The sequence below is a fragment of the Cervus canadensis genome, chromosome 1 (genome assembly GCF_019320065.1).
Source record: "Cervus canadensis isolate Bull #8, Minnesota chromosome 1, ASM1932006v1, whole genome shotgun sequence".
NCBI lineage: Eukaryota > Metazoa > Chordata > Mammalia > Artiodactyla > Cervidae > Cervus > Cervus canadensis.
The window spans coordinates 112,151,033-112,167,543 of NC_057386.1; the positions used below are offsets into that span (position 1 = coordinate 112,151,033).

At 45.5% G+C, this 16,511-nt stretch overlaps 1 protein-coding gene across 4 annotated transcripts in view; it reads left to right on the plus strand.

The window, feature by feature from the left end:
- CHEK2 (checkpoint kinase 2) overlaps positions 1-12,961 on the plus strand; it is a 35,682-nt gene extending 22,721 nt beyond the window's left edge. For all 4 annotated transcript variants that reach the window (XM_043437662.1, XM_043437652.1, XM_043437672.1 and 1 more), the window contains 8 exons: positions 96-157; positions 2,383-2,482; positions 4,786-4,872; positions 5,790-5,953; positions 6,179-6,294; positions 7,281-7,366; positions 11,520-11,600; positions 12,722-12,961. In XM_043437662.1, coding sequence (XP_043293597.1) covers positions 96-157; positions 2,383-2,482; positions 4,786-4,872; positions 5,790-5,953; positions 6,179-6,294; positions 7,281-7,366; positions 11,520-11,600; positions 12,722-12,811 — 786 coding nt within the window. In that variant the 3' untranslated portion in view covers positions 12,812-12,961. The remainder of the gene's footprint in view (positions 1-95; positions 158-2,382; positions 2,483-4,785; positions 4,873-5,789; positions 5,954-6,178; positions 6,295-7,280; positions 7,367-11,519; positions 11,601-12,721) is intronic.
- Positions 12,962-16,511: the final 3,550 nt, after the last annotated feature.

Here is a 16,511-nt window from a genome sequence, read left to right on the forward strand (position 1 = left end):
CTCCTTGACACCTGGGGTGGGTGTCCCAAGTTCTACTTTTGTAGTTTTTCTCTTGGGGAGCTTCTTAACTATTTTTTCTCTTTTCCCCCTTTTAGCCTTGTATCATCAAGATTAAAGACTTTTTTGATGCCGAAGATTATTATATTGTTTTGGAATTGTAAGTAGCAAACTTTTAAAAATTTGTTTCCATTTAAATGCTTATAAACCACCAAAGGGTCTAATGCTGGCCTGCATTTCTCATCTTGGGGACCCTCAGCATATGTATGTGGGGGGTGGCCCGTAAAACGAGCACATGGGGTTAGTGTCAATTCTAAAAGCACTCTAGTGTTTCCAAAGGCAGGTGAATCTGAGGCCTGGGTTTGAAGCCCACTCTGCTGGTGCTGCTAAGTCACTTCAGTCGTGTCCGACTCTGTGTGATCCCATAGACGGCAGCCCACCAGGCTCCCCCGTCCCTGGGATTCTCCAGGCAAGAACACTGTAGGGGTTGCCATTTCCTTCTCTAATGTGTGAAAGTGAAAAGTGAAAGTGAAGTCACTCAGTCGTGTCCGACTCTTAGCGACCCCACGGACCGCAGCCTACCAGCCTCCTCCATCCATGGGATTTTCCAGGCAAGAGTACTGGAGTGGGGTGCCATTGCCTTCTCCAACTCTGCTGGTGACTAGCTGTCTGCCCATGGGTTTGTTGACTTCACCTGTCTGAGTCTCACATTCCTAGTGTTAAGTAATAATGAGAGCTCCCTGCGCAGTCATGAGGATCAAGTTCTCCGAGGGCTGGAAGGCCTGCAGCAGAGCACATGGCACGCTTGGAGCTCAAACACAGGTGCATGTTATTACTCTGAAATAGCCTGGGTGGCCCTTCTTGCTCAGCGTCACTGTGCCAGGGTGACACCTGAGTATCTTTCAGATGCTGGTTTACCTGCAGGTTTACTTGGTGTGATTAAAATCGTCTGCTGTCTCATTCCTGAAAGAGGCCTGCCTTGGTGTCCATTCTGCATAAGTGTGCAGTGTTTCTGGGACTGGCCATCATGGCAGACAGGCTGGGCCTGACCCCTGAGTGGCCAACAGTGGCTGTGCTGGCTGACCATAAAGATTATAAAGTAAACAGCAGGCCAGTCATAGTTCCAGGAGAGACTGGATAGCCCTTGAAGTGCTTGAGGGAATATCTGTTGCTATGAAATAGGAGATTATTATCTGACTGGATCTCATTAAAACAGTTTGGGACTTCCCCGGTGACCCAGAGGCTAAGACTCCGTGCTCCCAAGGCAGGGTGCCCGGGTTCAATTCCTGGTCAGGGAACTAGATTCCACATGTTGCGATGAAGATTGAAGATCCTTCGTGCTGCAACTAAGACCTGGCTCAGTTAGATAAATTTAAAGAAATAGTTTAATAATAGTTGTAATAATACAATAGCAGTAACTGATGCTAATGAGACACTTAATATGAGCCAAAACCTGCTGTAAGCACTTCACTGGGATTGACTCGTGTAATCTGCATAACTGTCATCCAGGTTACATACAAGTGAGTGGTGAGTTGTAGTAGTGAAGTCGTTCTTGCGACCCCATGGACTGGGGCCTACCAGGCTCCTCTGTCTTTGGGATTTTCCAGGCAAGAATACTGGAGTGGGTTGCCATTTCCTTCTCCAGGGGATCTTCCCGACCCAGAGATCGAACCTGAGTCTCCCGGATTGTAGGCAGGCGCTTTTACTGTTACCAGGGAAGTCACATAAGTGAAAAAGTCACATAAGTCACATAAGTGAAGTCGTGAGTTAGTTATTGTCTTTAGCTCCACTTTACAGAAATGGGAACTGAATTGCAGAGGGATTGGATAATCTGGCCAAGCATCTCCACTGTGCCAGATGCCTTACCTACAGCAGTTAATCTCTTAATTTTTACAGCAGCCATCAAGGTAGGTGGGGTTTTATCCCCATTTTTTTGAATGGGTTTAGAAACAAGCTCAGAGAGGTTGCATAAGTCGCCCCAGGTCCCACAGCTGGGAGGTGGTGGAGCTGAAATTCAGACCCCGTTGTCAGGTCATAGGCTCCTGCTTTCTCCTCGACACCAGTCTCGGAACCACCTGGGTGCGCAACAAAAATGCAGACCCCTGGGGTCCGCCTCCAATCTACTGCATCAGATTTCCTGAAAGCTCCCCAAGTGTGTCCAGTGCCCATCACTCTCTTCCCCCCTCTTTCCTTGCTCCTCAGTTTCCGACGGACATGTCTTTATTGTGAATGCGGCTTATTGCCTCATTGCCTTGACAAATGGGAGCCGAGAGTGGATAAACCACTTTGCTTGTCTTGACGAGTTTGTTTTGTTTGTGTTGTTATCTTCCCTCCAAGTGAGTTTCCCTCTAGGAACGAACCCCCTGCTTTGCCTGTGTGTTTCAGGATGGAAGGAGGAGAGCTGTTCGACAGGGTGGTGGGGCACAAGCGCCTGAAAGAAGCCACGTGCAAGCTCTATTTTTACCAGATGCTCCTGGCTGTGCAGGTAAGAGAAGCCCTTGGTGCTTTTGACAGCTTTCTTTTAGGTGAGTTACTCTCCGAGTTGGCAGAAAATGAGGGACCAGGGATAAAAACCCAGAGAGCAGAGTCTGTGTGTGGGTTGTTCTGTTCTTGGCAAAAACACCCCACCCCTTTGACTCAGATGAGAAAGTTTTTGCTGTGAAGTTTAGGAAAAAAAAGAAGGAAGTTAAAGAAATAAACACATGGTCCCACACAGCTTCTCTTTAGCTAGGAGGTTTTTCTGGAGGGCAGGGATCTCTACTGTGTCTGGTCCTTGCAGAAATCCCCCTTACCTCTGGGGCAGGGGTGAGGATGGATCACTCCCCTGTGGCACAGTACTAGGGGTTTCCTTCATCTGCAGCATCCTGGTTTTTTATTTTTTCTCCATTTATTTTTAATTGGAAGATAATTGCTTTACAATGTTGTGTTGGTTTGTCATACATCAACATGAATCAGCCATAGGTATACACGCGTCCCCTCCCTCTTGAATCTCCCTCCCACCCGCTGTAAGTTGTCCCAGAGCACAACTGACCCCCCTATGCTATACAGCCACTTCCCATTAGCTATCTGTATCCAACCAATCCATCCTAAGGGAAATCAGTCCTGAATATTCATTGGAAGGACTGATGCTGAAGCTGAAACTCCAATACTTTGACCACCTGATGTGAAGAACTGACTCACTGGAAAAGATCCTGGTGCTGGGAAAGACTGAAGGTGGGAGGGGAAGGGGACAACAGAGGATGAGATGGTTGGATGGCATCACTGACTCAATGGACTTGAGTTTGAGTAAACTCCAGGAGTTGGTGATGGACCAGGAGGCCTGGCGTGTTGCAGTCCACGGGGTCGCAAAGAGTCGGACACGACTGAGCGACTGAGCTGAGCTGAACTTACACGTGGTAATGTGTTTTTTTCAGTGCTGCAGCAGGCACACGGGCACGCATGTATACTGCCTTCTCTTCAGTATTCGGGGCAGGTGTTGGGGTGAATGGCTGATGGCACCCTGCATGCTTCAAAGAACATCACCCGTTCTCAACCCAGATGTTGTGGGGACCCACCAAGGTCTCTTTCTTTTAGAATGTGCCTCTGTGCAAGAAACATAGGGATTGGGAGCAGCTGTTGTACTGAGTGAGGCTTGAGGGAGGTTTTCCAGGGGCTGGTCTACCTGGGTGCCCAGCCTGGGGGTTTCACCAGGTCACTTTCTCAGTGTTTTGGAGGTATTTTGCTCTAGGCCAGAGGGATATCCAGAGAAACCTGAAGCCCATAAACACCTAACCAGTGATTTTAATTTTTTTTAAATTTAGTTTTTAATTGAAGGATAATTGCTTTATAGAATTGTGTTGGTTTCTGCCAAACATCACTTCTCAGCCGTTTGGTTAAGATCACGTGTAGTATCTGCTTTTATCAACCTAACCAGTGTTTTACTCTCTTCATGGTTTGTGGTGGTGGTTTAGTTGCTAAGTTGTGTCCAACTCCTGAGGCCCTGTGGACTGTAGCCCGTCAGGGTCCTTTGTCCATGGAATTTCCCAGGCAAGAATGCTGAAGTGGGGTGCCATTTCCTTCTCCAGGGGATCTTCCCGACCCAGGGATTGAACCCGGGTCTCCTGCATTGCAGGCAGATGCTTTATCAACTGAGTCACCTGGGACCCAGGTGGTTTGCTCCCAACCTTATACCAAGAATATTAAGGTGAATTGAATACAGATCAGTGGACTTGGGAAATTCTTTTTTTCCTAAAGAAATATGACTTGGTATATAAAAATGAGTACACAGAGAAACATCATTCTATTTATGATGTTTAGAAACCCTTTCTATTTCAGTCATCAAGTTTTCAAAGACTGATCTTGCATCAAGGAATATGTTAACTCTAGGTGTTCAGATAATTTACATATGTGTACTTTATAGAGTCCCCTTAAAAATATTCTCAGAAGTGGAATCAACAAAAACACTCTTTTGGTAGAATTTTTATAGTTTAAATAGTCCCCAAATATTTTATGTCACCTGTTGCATTTTTATTATTGAGACTGACACCTATTTCTGCTAACGTGAAGGAATAGTTATTATCTTGAAGAGTGAAATTAAAGGTCTCCTGTCATAAGTTGCCTTTTTCTACTTTTTAAAGATTTTCTTGCAAACAAATTTGTAAATAGTAGTCCATTTATCCAGTGGTTTTCTATGATTTGGGAGAGAATGTGGTTGTAAAATGACTTGTCATTTCATCCAGCCATAAGATGTGTGTGTGTCTGTCTCACGTACCTACTCCATAAATCTAAGGGTTACTCCTCTCTGTGTAGTACCTTCATGAAAATGGCATTATACATCGGGACTTAAAGCCAGAGAATGTCCTACTGTCATCCCCAAAAGAGGACTGCCTTATAAAGGTAAGAAATTTATGCTCTGTATGTGGCCACTCCAGTAGATTTCTGTTCAGAAACTGTTTTCAAATTCATCAAGTAAAAAGTGGGAGCCTAAAAAGGTAAGGAATTTGACATTTCCATTCTTAGCCGTTCTTTCAGCATCCAGGTGGTATTGCTCCAGTGAAGATGCAAATGAGCACTTATTGAGCTCCATGTGTACAAGCCACTTTCATCCTCAGAGAGAGGAAGGAAGGGTCTAGAAGGGAGAAACACATCCCCTGTCTTCCTCTATCTAAGACAGTACTTCCGGCCTGGCTTCATTTGAGAATCCCCTGTTGATTTAGAGGAAAAAAACAAAAAAAAATGACACCAAGCCTGCACCTTAGAATTGCCGTAGGTGGCACCCAGGTGAAGTATTTTCCTCAGCTCCTCAGCATTCCCGTTTGCAGCCAACATTGAAAAACTGGGGTCTAAGAAGAATCAGGAATAACTAGACTTCTAGAGTGTCTATTAAGGGTTATTGGCCTTTTGTAAGGTTACAGAGAATATAGATCTAAGTTGGGAGAAAACCTGAGCCTTAAAGTTCCTTAGCTCAGGAATTTTCATTTAAGCAAAATTAAATAACTTGCAAGATTAAAATCACCTTACAGGGCTCTCCTGGGGGTCCAGTGGCTGACTCTGTTCTTCCAATGCAGGGGGCCCGGGGTTTGATCCCTGGTTGGGGAACTAGATGCCACAACTAAAACTCAGCACAGCCAAATAAATAAAAATATTTTTTAAAAATTACCTTACGAAGACAAGAATGTGTAGAGTCCAGATTAACAGTGGTATGAACCATAGGCTAGGAACTATTGTAACCTTCATGTCTTTTTTGAATTGGCAGACTATGTTACTTTTTATTTAATGACATTAAAAGAGATGCCCTTTTGTCCTTATTTTAGATTACTGATTTTGGGCAGTCCAAGATTTTGGGGGAGACCTCTCTGATGAGAACCTTATGTGGTACCCCCACCTACCTGGCTCCAGAGGTTCTTAATTCCTTTGGAACTGCGGGATATAACCGTGCTGTGGACTGCTGGAGTTTAGGAGTTATTCTTTTCATTTGGTAAGAAAAAGTTTTTATCGCTTCAGACTGTGGTTGGTGGTATTAAGGTGAAATCAGAAATGTGTCCAGTTAGAGAGCTTGTGTTTAATTTAGGTCACTTTATTTGGACCATTGATTTAAAACAATACCTGATTTTTCATTATGCTAAAAAAAAAATCGATATATCTGAATGCCACTGAGAATGCCACTTGATTTCTTTTCCTTTCTCTCTCTACCAATATGAAGCCTCAGTGGGTATCCACCTTTCTCTGAGCATAAGACTCAAGTGTCATTGAAGGATCAGATCACCAGTGGAAAATACAACTTCATTCCCGAAGTCTGGGCAGAGGTCTCAGAGAAGGGTATGGATGCGAAAGAGTTCAGAATTTGTGGTTTGCTAAGATGTATGTGTGCTGTGATGGGAGTCTATTTTCAAATTCTGTGATGTTTTCTCCTGTCGATCCTGTTCTTATTTTCTGTTAGTTTTTACACCATTTTAGAGGCCAAGGAAGTTATTGGGAACTTGGAGTCCAGAGCCAGACTGCTGTACTTTTTAGCTTTGTGACCTTAGGCAAGTTACTTAACATCTCTGGATCTCCTTTTTGTTAATTTCTAACCCTGTAATATACTCACTGTGCCTGATATCTATTTAAGGGTGCAAAATAATGGGTAACTTTTTAGTTACAAGGTCTCCTTTGAAGTAGTAAGCACAGCAAAAGCTAAATGTAACTTGTTATTCTGTGTTTTAGAACTTAAAAGGGTAACTTTGTAATTCTGAAAAGAAAAAGTAGAAAACTGAAACTAAATGTCAAACAATGTAACACAGATGATTGTGCTAAGTGTCAGAACATCTGATGAATAACATTGTTGCAATAATATACAGCCAGCCTCCACTTGTTGCTGGACAGTCCAGCTTTGTTTCTGCCAAGCTTGCGATTCCTAGGAGAGAGCTCTCCCTGGCTGAGGAACTCTCTCCATCACTCCATGGGTCTCAGAGAGAGTTGGCTGAACATCCTGACTGTTTTAGAACCAGGGGAAGTTCAGCTTTAATTAGTTTGAATTTGAGTCCAGTAAGGGGACCAGGAACAGAGAGTTAAGAAGTTGTGATATCTGAGCAGGGAGCCATGGGGACCATCATGGCATTCCTGGTGTTCTAAAGTCTTCGGACAAATGCTGAAAGTGGGGAGGACTAGGGGGCCCTGCTCGCTGTGTCTGCTGACTCACTGTGACCTCAGCCCCTCTCTCCTCTTTCTGGATGTTGGCCTGTGATTCTGGCACACTCTCATTTTGTTGATTTAATGTTTTTATCCTTCTCACTGTGGTTTGCCAAATTATCTTACTGCTTTAGCTCTGGATCTCGTCAAGAAGTTGTTGATAGTGGATCCAAAGGCACGTTTTACGACGGAAGAGGCTTTAAGACACCCATGGCTTCAGGTGTGTATGGGGCAGTGGCTGCCTGCCTGAAATACCCAGGCAACCCTGATCTGTGCCTGCGAGATGGGGAAGAGGATGAAAACACACGTTTGTTTGGTTGGGTCTGTTTAATGCCATTTTTCAAGACTGAGCTGTAGGTGGGTGGAGGTGCATGTTTATGTCTGTGGGTGTGAGTGCGGGCATGTCTTGCTTTTGTGTGCAGCCTTTACAGCCTGACTTGGATGAACAAGCTCTCCTATGGCCTATCCCTGTTCCGCTCTTCTTCTCCGAGTCTGCAGTTCAGCTGTGTTCTGTTCTGTTCCTTTGAGAGGTGGTTGTAGCTCCGAACCTCCACCCCGGCTGCGTCCTTCGCTTCTCTCACACCCCTTACCTCAGACAGATGGGATGAACTGCGTTCTCGCCATCTTCAACCTTAGATCATGGAAACGGTGGTGGGAGGAGGGGAGCAACCTCTCCCCTGCGGGGAGAACCTGGCTGTTTCTTAAGCCCAAGTGATCCTGTGTGAGGGGGTCCTGCCTCCTGTTCATGGTGAGCAAACATGCTCTTAGCAGATTGTCACCTGCGCCTTTCAAGTCTGCATTACCTCTGTGTCCCTGCTGGGGGTTGTGGCTCCCATTAGATTATGCGTTGACTTCATTCAAGCTACTGGAGTTGGAAGCCCTTTGTGCCTTTGCTGGGCTAGTCTTTGGTTTTAGAATTCACTACAGCCTTGGGCAGGCTCTCTGACAGATGCCAGGCCTGTGTAGTGGAGTTCCTTTCAGTACAGCCAGCCATACCCCTTTCTGTTAACTTGCATTTGGTCTCTGTTACTTGTGGGGATGGATGGGGGACTTAACCAGGTTGCTTGAGCTGGAGGCTCAGATACTCTGGGAATTTCTAGTCCAGGAACTCCTGGGGCCATCCAGTCTCAGCATTGTGCTTCTGGGGCTCTGGGAAGACTGTCCTTATTCTTTCTGTCTTCCAACGCTCAGCTCAGGCCAGCTCAGGTTGAGAACAAGAAATCCCTACAATAAAAAAAAAGTTGATGTATATGTTTGGGATGTTGCCCTGGAAACAGCAGTCCCCCCCACCCCCATCCCGCCTCCCCCCCAGGAAAAAAAAAAATCTGTCAGATGATTTAGCACTTAATAGACCACACAGATTTGAAACTGCAGGACCCTGGAGAAAAGGAATTTGGAAACAAAGGGTGCCTTTGCATGTGGGGACTTAATTTTGATGAAAAAGAAAAACATTCCTCTTGGCTCTTTTCATATGCCTTAATAGGGAAACTCTTGGGGGCCAGATATGGAGGTGGAGGAGCTGTTAGTCTTGAAAAAAACAGAGCTTGCCAGTTAGCCTGGGAACAGGATTTACATCCACCCCAAATGTACAAACAAGCGTAGCCTATTTTTCTTTAACTTTTTGTCTCACTGTTGAAAATTGTTGTTAACAGCCAAGGAAAAGGTGAAGTTCAGCCCTGCCACAGGGGTCTCACTTGAATACTCTTTTGTCCATGTTTTATTTTTCCAGCAAAAGGTGGAGCGAACATTCAATGGGAACAAGGATGCCGACTGCCCACATAAATCACCTGTTAGTTGACAGTTTAGGTTTTATTTTGGGAAAGTCAGCATTTTTTGAAGAAACTAAGTGATTTTGTGGATCTGGCACTAGACTGTTTGTCCAAAGAATATGAATCTTGTCATTCTTTCTTGTCATTAACAGTGTCCAATTTAGGGATGCATGTATCTTTTTGAGATATGGGTGTGTGCACACTCAGTTGTGTCCTACTCTTTGTGGCCCCATGGACTTTGGCCTGCCAGACTCCTCTGTCCATGGAATTTCCCAGGCAAGAATACTGGAGCGGTTGCAGTTTCCTACTCCAGGGAATCTTCCTGACCCAGGGATCGAACCCAAGTCTCTTATGTCTCCTGCATTGACAGGCAGATTCTTGCCTGGTACAGATATATGCCCAGGAGTGGGAGTGCTGGCGCATATAGCAACTATTTTTAGTTTTTTGAGGAACCTGCATACTATTTTCCATAGTGGCTGCTCCAGTTTATATTCCCGCCAACAATGTGGGAGGATTCCCTTTTCTGCACACCCTCTCCAGCATTTATTATTTATAGACTTTTTAATGATGGCCATTCTAACCTGCGTGAAGTGGTACCGCATTGTAGTTTTGATTTGCATTTCTCTAATAATTTGCCACATGGAGCATCTTTTGATGTGCCTGTTGGCCATCTGTATGTCTTCTTTGGAGGAAATACCTATTTAAGTGTTTTGCCCATTTTTTGACTGAGTTTTTGTTGTTGTTGTTATTATCGAGTTGTATGAGCTGTTTGTATGTTTTGGAAATTAAGCCCTTGTCGCATCATTTGCAAATATTCTCTCCCAGTTCATAGGTTGTCCTTCAGTTCTGTTCATGGTTTCCTTTACTGTACAGAAGCTTGTAAGTTTGATAAGGTCACATTCATTTATTTTTGCTTTTATTTCTATTGCTTTGGGAGACTAACCTAAGAAAACATCAGTACAATTTATGTCAGAGAATGTTTTGCCTATATTCTCTTCTAGGAGTCGTATGGTGTCATGTCTTATATTTAAGCTAAGAACCTCATTTTAACTTAATTATCTGTGCAAAGGCCCTGTCTCCAAGTAGTCATAATACTGGGGGTTGGGCTTCAACATGTAAGTGGGGAAAGGGGGAGGGGATACAATTCAGTCATAACTCACACAATTCAGTCATAACAACAATTCAGTTGCCATAACGACGGGTGAATAGCATTTTCAACATTGATTGAGCCCCTCTGATACAGAGGCCCCTGTGCTTATTATGGTGCCTGGCGCCCAAGGGTCCTCATAAACTGTTCACTGGGTGAAAGAGAGAGGTGGGTGGGGTGGGTGGGCAGGAAGGCACAGGGGGCGTTCCCGGTGGAGGCTGTGAGCAGGTGTAGGAAGAAATAAGGGGTGGACCTTTGAGGGTGGCCTTGCCCGAGAAGTGAGATCCTGGAGGAGAGTGTGGATGAACTTGGTGCTTGGACAATGGGGAGCTACACTGAGTAGCTCAATAAACAGAGTGATGGAAGCAGGTGATTCTAGCTGCTAAACGTAGAGGATGAGATGGTTGGATGGCATCACTGACTCAATGGACCTGAGTTTGAGTAAACTCCGGGAGTTGGTGATAGACAGGGAGGCCTGGCCTGCTGCAGTCCATGGGGTTGCAGAGTCGGAGACGACGGAGTGACTGAACTGAGCTGACCTGTAGGACAGGTAAACTGATCCTTGTGCACTAAGTTTTCTGCAGTCAAATTGCTGAATGTTGAAGGCCTTCACTCCTTGGTTCTTCCTCCCCCACGTCCCCCATGGTGCACTATGTATGCCAATACATAGTGGGAGGAGTAGGGGAGGGCTGGGATGGGAAGGTACATGGGGATTTGGAAACGAGCTGCTCTGGGACTGTATTCTGCACGCGCTACTTGCAATGGCTGAGCTCAGCTTTCAGCTGGCCCCAATGTCCACATTCCTAACCATGTGGCATTTCACGTTTCTGAAGGGGGAAGCTACACCAGGCCACCTCTCCTGGTGGGCAAATCTTTAAGCCCTGCAGAAGTGAGCATCCAGGGAGGTGGGCAGGGGTGTCTATGTGCACTGCCCCACCCCTCATTTCCATCTCTAGCAGCAGGAAGCACCTGTTCACTTTTTCCTCTCATTAACTCTGGGGTATTGCAGGCTTGCCATCCTTCTTAGAACTCATACAGTGCTTGCTTGGTGAATTTTCTAGGGTGCAGGGTTGCTTTGTTGGGGTGACCCTGTTAACAGGCTTTGTTGTTGGCAGTAGGAGGGGGGCAACCTGCTGGAAAGATGTGCAGAGCAGCATGGAGCCAACCCCAGTATCTGGCTTCCTGATTGCCATCTCTCAGGATCTGGGACGCTTATTCTGAAAGTCTTTGACCACTGAGGTCTGTGGTTCTCTCTGACCCACCTAGAGCACTTAGGGTGTATAGGTTTGGTTGAGCCTATGTTGACTGAGTGTTGACTGCTGATTAGACTGTTCCTTTTTCTCCCCTCCACCCCCATCTTAGCCCACTTCTCTGTTTCCGGGAGCATCCTGGCCCTGCCTTTTAGGAGCTTTCTTTCCCGCATTCACAGCCTACTTAGATTTTCCATTTCTTCACAGGATGAGGACATGAAGAGAAAATTTAACAACTTGCTTTCTGAAGAAGATAAGTTGATGGCTCTGCCCCAGGTCCCTGCCCAGGTATTCTGGATGATGGTCATTAAATGTAGGCTAAGTTTAAGGAGCCCATGAGTGGAGGATGAAGAGCTTGAATAGTCTGTTCAGCTGCAATTGCTTAACATTTTTTTGTAAGGAGTAATGTCGTAGATACTTTCAGCTTGATCTGCTCCAATATCTTTAGAAGATTTAATAATGAAGAATATGTTTTATAAATTAGAGAAGCACAGGTGGGGGTCATTATTCAATGTCTCCTGTAAGGCAAGATTGTGTGCATGCTCAGTTGCTAAGTCTTGTCTGACTCTTTGTGACCCTATGGACTGTAGCCCACCAGACTCCTCTGCCCATGGGATATTTTCAGCAAGAATACTGGAGTGGGTTGCCATTTCCTCCTCCAGTTGATCGTCCCGACCCAGGGATCCAACCAGCGTTTCCTGCATTGCTGGTGGATTCTTTACCACTGAGCCACATTGGAAGACTGTATTAGAGGCTCAGATTTAAATTTGTTGAAAATTTAAAAATTTGGGGGAGTGATTGATGACTTACTGATTATAATCTTATTCCTCTGAAGTTCTTTGTGTATATGTTAATATCACAAAGATGATATTTGTGATATTGTGTATATGTTAATATCTGCTCATTTCTGTCCTGCCTTCTTTCAGTAACATTCATTTTCCCATTGGTCCCTCACAATTCTGTAAATGGGAAAACACACAAAAGGGTCAGGAGAAGACAACCAAGAGGAGGCTGGTTATGCTGCTCGTTTCCTTGTTTTCTTTTTTTCACTGCACCACTTGGCGTGTAGGATCTTAGTTCTCCAACCAGGGATTGAACCTGTGCCCTCTGCAGTGGAAGCACGGATGCTTCACCACCGGCCCACCAGGGGAAGTCCCTGCAGCTTACTTTCAATAGGCATCATTGAGTGGTTGGAGGCCCCAAGGGAGAGAAATGTCAGTCCCATAAATGTGTGTGAGACGGGGAGGGGTGTGGTAGGGGTTCAGAGCCAATGAGGACGACCAGCATTCTTGGTCCTAGAAGGTTCACGTGAAGTGCTCCAAGATTACTAGAAGCATATTGGGAAACTGATGATTGTGACGAAGCCGGAGGTTTTCTTTGAACATCTCTCCCCTTTCCTTTACTTGCAGCCTTCCACAAGTCTAAAGCGGCTTCGCGAAGGGGAAGCAGAGAATGCCGACCCCACGAAGCGCCTGGCTGTGTGTGCAGCTGTCTCGTGAACACTGGTGGACCACGGAAGACGTGTACCTTCTTGAACCCTTCTGCTGCCATTTTCTTTAAATATGTTTTGTATAGTTTGTATTTTCATTATGGGAACAGCTGCTTGTCCACAACCATTGATACACAATTCAAAATGTGGTGGAACCCGGGCTTTGTGCTTTCTGCGTGTTGATCAGCTCTTAGCTACATGATTTTAGTGTGTATGTATTTGATACGTGTACTTCTGGTGCTTCTCCTTAGGCTGTAACTAGACATGTTTCTTAGGATACGTCCCTGGGTGAGCTGCATACAAATTCTAAAGACCCCTTAGAAAGTGGCAGGGGGTGGGGCATAGCAAGTCAGGGTGGGGTTTGTTGAAACTGGCTGGTTGCCAGAGTCTTTACCAGACAGTTGGTACTTTGGTACACATACCATGGCCCACTTTTGTGTTTTTTATTTTAATTTTTTAAATTCAATTTTTATTTTTTTGGCTGCACAGCTTTCGGGATCTTAGTTCTCCAAATAGGGATCAGACCTGTGCCCCCCTGCACTTGAATCATGGTGTCCTAACCTCTGGACCAACAGGGAATTAGCCCATGGTTTTAGAGTCCCATTCTCACCCTCATGGACCCTAAAACCACAGACCCAGATAAGTTGTGGAAATCAAAAACTTCCTGATTACAGGAAAAAGACCAGAAACACTGACTGTGTTTGAAATGTGTATAAGGCATGTGGGCTTGTCATATTGACCCAATGATGACCAAGAAGACCCTGTGTAAAGTGCCTGCCTTGGTTGGTCTTGTCTAGCGATTCAGTGTGCTAGGTCCTCTGATTACCGTCATGTTATAAGTAGGGAACCCAGACCGAAGAAGTGAGGTGACTTACTCAATGTCACACAGCTAGGAAGTGGCAGAGCTGGGACCCAGCCCAGGGCTTCCTGACTCAAATTCATGTTCCCTATTCGATCCAGACTCAGGGATGTAGACTCACAGACAAAACTCATGTGAGATTGATGTCTAAGTCTTGAATACTGGCATGTTCAATCATGGTGGATGGATACAACCCCATAATCTGTGGAACTTGGGACATCTTGGGGACAAGGAACAGAGGGCCATTCAAATTACTTCATGGAAAAGGAGATTTGTTTTGGCCTTACAGAGGGCTGGGCCTGGGAGGCCATCAGGAGCCCGGGCAGTTCTAATGGCTGGCTCCTCTTGTCTCTTTCTGACCCACTGAATTTGCTTCTCTAGCCACTTTGGCTGATTGATGCTAGGCCACATTGTAGTTTGCTGACCATGCCATGAGTTGAGTGCCTTGGTTCGGATGCCGCTGCTGAGCCAGCCAGGGGAGGGCGAGAGGCACACAGCTGTTGCCCCAGGCAGTGAGGGTGGTGGTTGGCAATGGAAATTAAAAGGGTGTGTAGGCATTCTGAGGCTTGGCTGGCCTGTTGCTGAGGGCTAGATGGGGATTTAGGTGGTTTGCATATTTAAAGGAATGAGGCGGAGATTGCCAAGTTAGATGGGTTTCAGCTCATTTGAATACTTAATGTGAAGGCTGTGGTTTCTTAGGGCATCTTTCCCTCTTGGGGTAGTCAACCAGCCCGTCTCTGTTTTCAGTGCACTCTCTGATTACACCTACCATGAATAATGGCCTCCAGAGATGTTCTTATCCTAATCTCCAGAATTTATGAATATGTTCCTTTTTCATGGCAAAAGAGACTTTGCAGGTGTGATTAAATGAAGGATCTTGAGATGGGAAGATATGTCCTGTTTTATCAAAGTGGGCCTGTGTCATCACAGTGTTCCTTTTAAGAGGGACACAGGGAGAGTCAGAAGAGAGGGAGTGGTAGTCTTTAGAAACAGAGGAAGAGGCCACAAGCCATGGACTACAGGCAGTCACTAGCAGCTGACCAAAAGCAAAGAAATGGATTCTCCCCTCAGAGCCCCGTGAGGAGCTCTCCTTTTACTTTACACCTTGACTTTAGTCACATGAAACTGATTTTAGACTTCTGACCTCCAGACTTGACAGAATAAATGTGTGTTGTTTTAAGCCACCCAGATTGTGGTAATTTGTTACAGCAGCCAGAGGAAACATATACTCACTAATGAGACATCGGCTGCTGATCTGGGGACACCAAGCATCCACTTCCACTTCTTAACCTCATACGCCACTTTTCATTAGGGGGGAATTCTTTTCCCCTATCCCATGAGTTCATAGCAGGAGGGGGAGATGGTACCTAAGAAGCCAAAGGGGTCCCTGGGGCCTCTCCCTTGGTAGAGCTTCCCCCACTGACCACCCAGCTGGAGGTGGGCAGAGGACTGAAACATTAGCAAATGGAGCTAGGATGGCAACATTAGTAGGAGCAATTAGAAGGGGTAAGGGGAGTCCCTTTTTCCATTTGCCCCACCCACCCATGTTGTGGCAGGGCTGACCCCACTCCCTTCCTAGAGGGGCTCCATATGGTTCATTCTGGCCAGTCTTGCTGTGATAGGCTCAGGCAGATGCACGTGACTCGTGGGGCCCTAAAGAAAGAAAACCCAAGCTTTTGGCTGGAACTACTGGGAAACAGTTCCTGCTGTGAATATGTAAAGTCACATATTCACAAATTATGGGAAGTTAGGATGAGAACACCTTTAGAGGCCATTATTCACCCTACCATGGTAGAGGTGTGAGCTGGGAGGTGCCCAGGACACTGTGGGGAGAACTGCATGAGAATGAAGTCATCACAGACAGAAGCAGAGCTGAGATGTAGAATGACTGAGCTTATTGTTTGAGCACCTGGATCCAACTATCCCTTCAGTGAGGTACCACCTGGGACTTTCACTTGTTCCCTTAGTTGATTTACTTCAGATTGAGTTTTTTTTTTTTAATTAAGAAACAAATTATTTTAATTTTTTTCGTTGTTTGGTCACTTGTGTCTAGAAAAGGCCAGACTAATAAATCCAACCATTTGCAAACTCTAAGAGATCCTTGGACACACTTCTTTTTAAGTAGGGAAAATTAAACAACTGCTGTTTTTGTGCCAACTTCAGGGTTTTCAGAGAGGTTTGGGGCAAAGAATGGAAAGTGAAGATGTGGGAACTAAGAGTCCCTCCAGCCTCAAGGTTGAGAGAACCCCCTCCCAGCTAATTATACCACAGGGTTTGGGAGCAGAGTCCCCTTCATTAAACTTTTAGGAGTCTTGGAAGGACAGGGCTGGAATTATACCACTGAAGCTTGGAGAGCTTGCTGTGCCAGGCATTGTGCTCAGACACATGTGTGCCTCCTCAGAAAGCTCACCTCAACCCTGTGAGGCCTTGCTGCCCCTCTTCTCTTTATGGGTTTAGAGATTTCCCAGTTGGCAAGAAGTGGAGGCAAGGCTTGAACGGAAATTTCCCTTTTCAAGAGACCTTGGTTTTTGATTATAAAATTACTTAAGAGGTTTTTGTCACCAGTTTACTACTTGGTAAAAGTACTAGGTGCGGTATTGATATTTTATCTGGATTACTTCAAGTCCTCTGACTTGTCTTAGTTGTTAGACTTTCCCCATAAAGGAAAAACAGGCTTCTGGAGACCTGATCTTAATCAGGCAAACATAGTGGAGGTGCGGGACTCAAATTCAGTTTCTCCATTGAGTGTGACTTTTCCAGTGACACAGACATCCAATTGTGCCGCTTAGGCTCATGCACGTGCTCACAGACCACTGCGATGGGGATCTCATCACCTTAGCGGTGTCCTTCC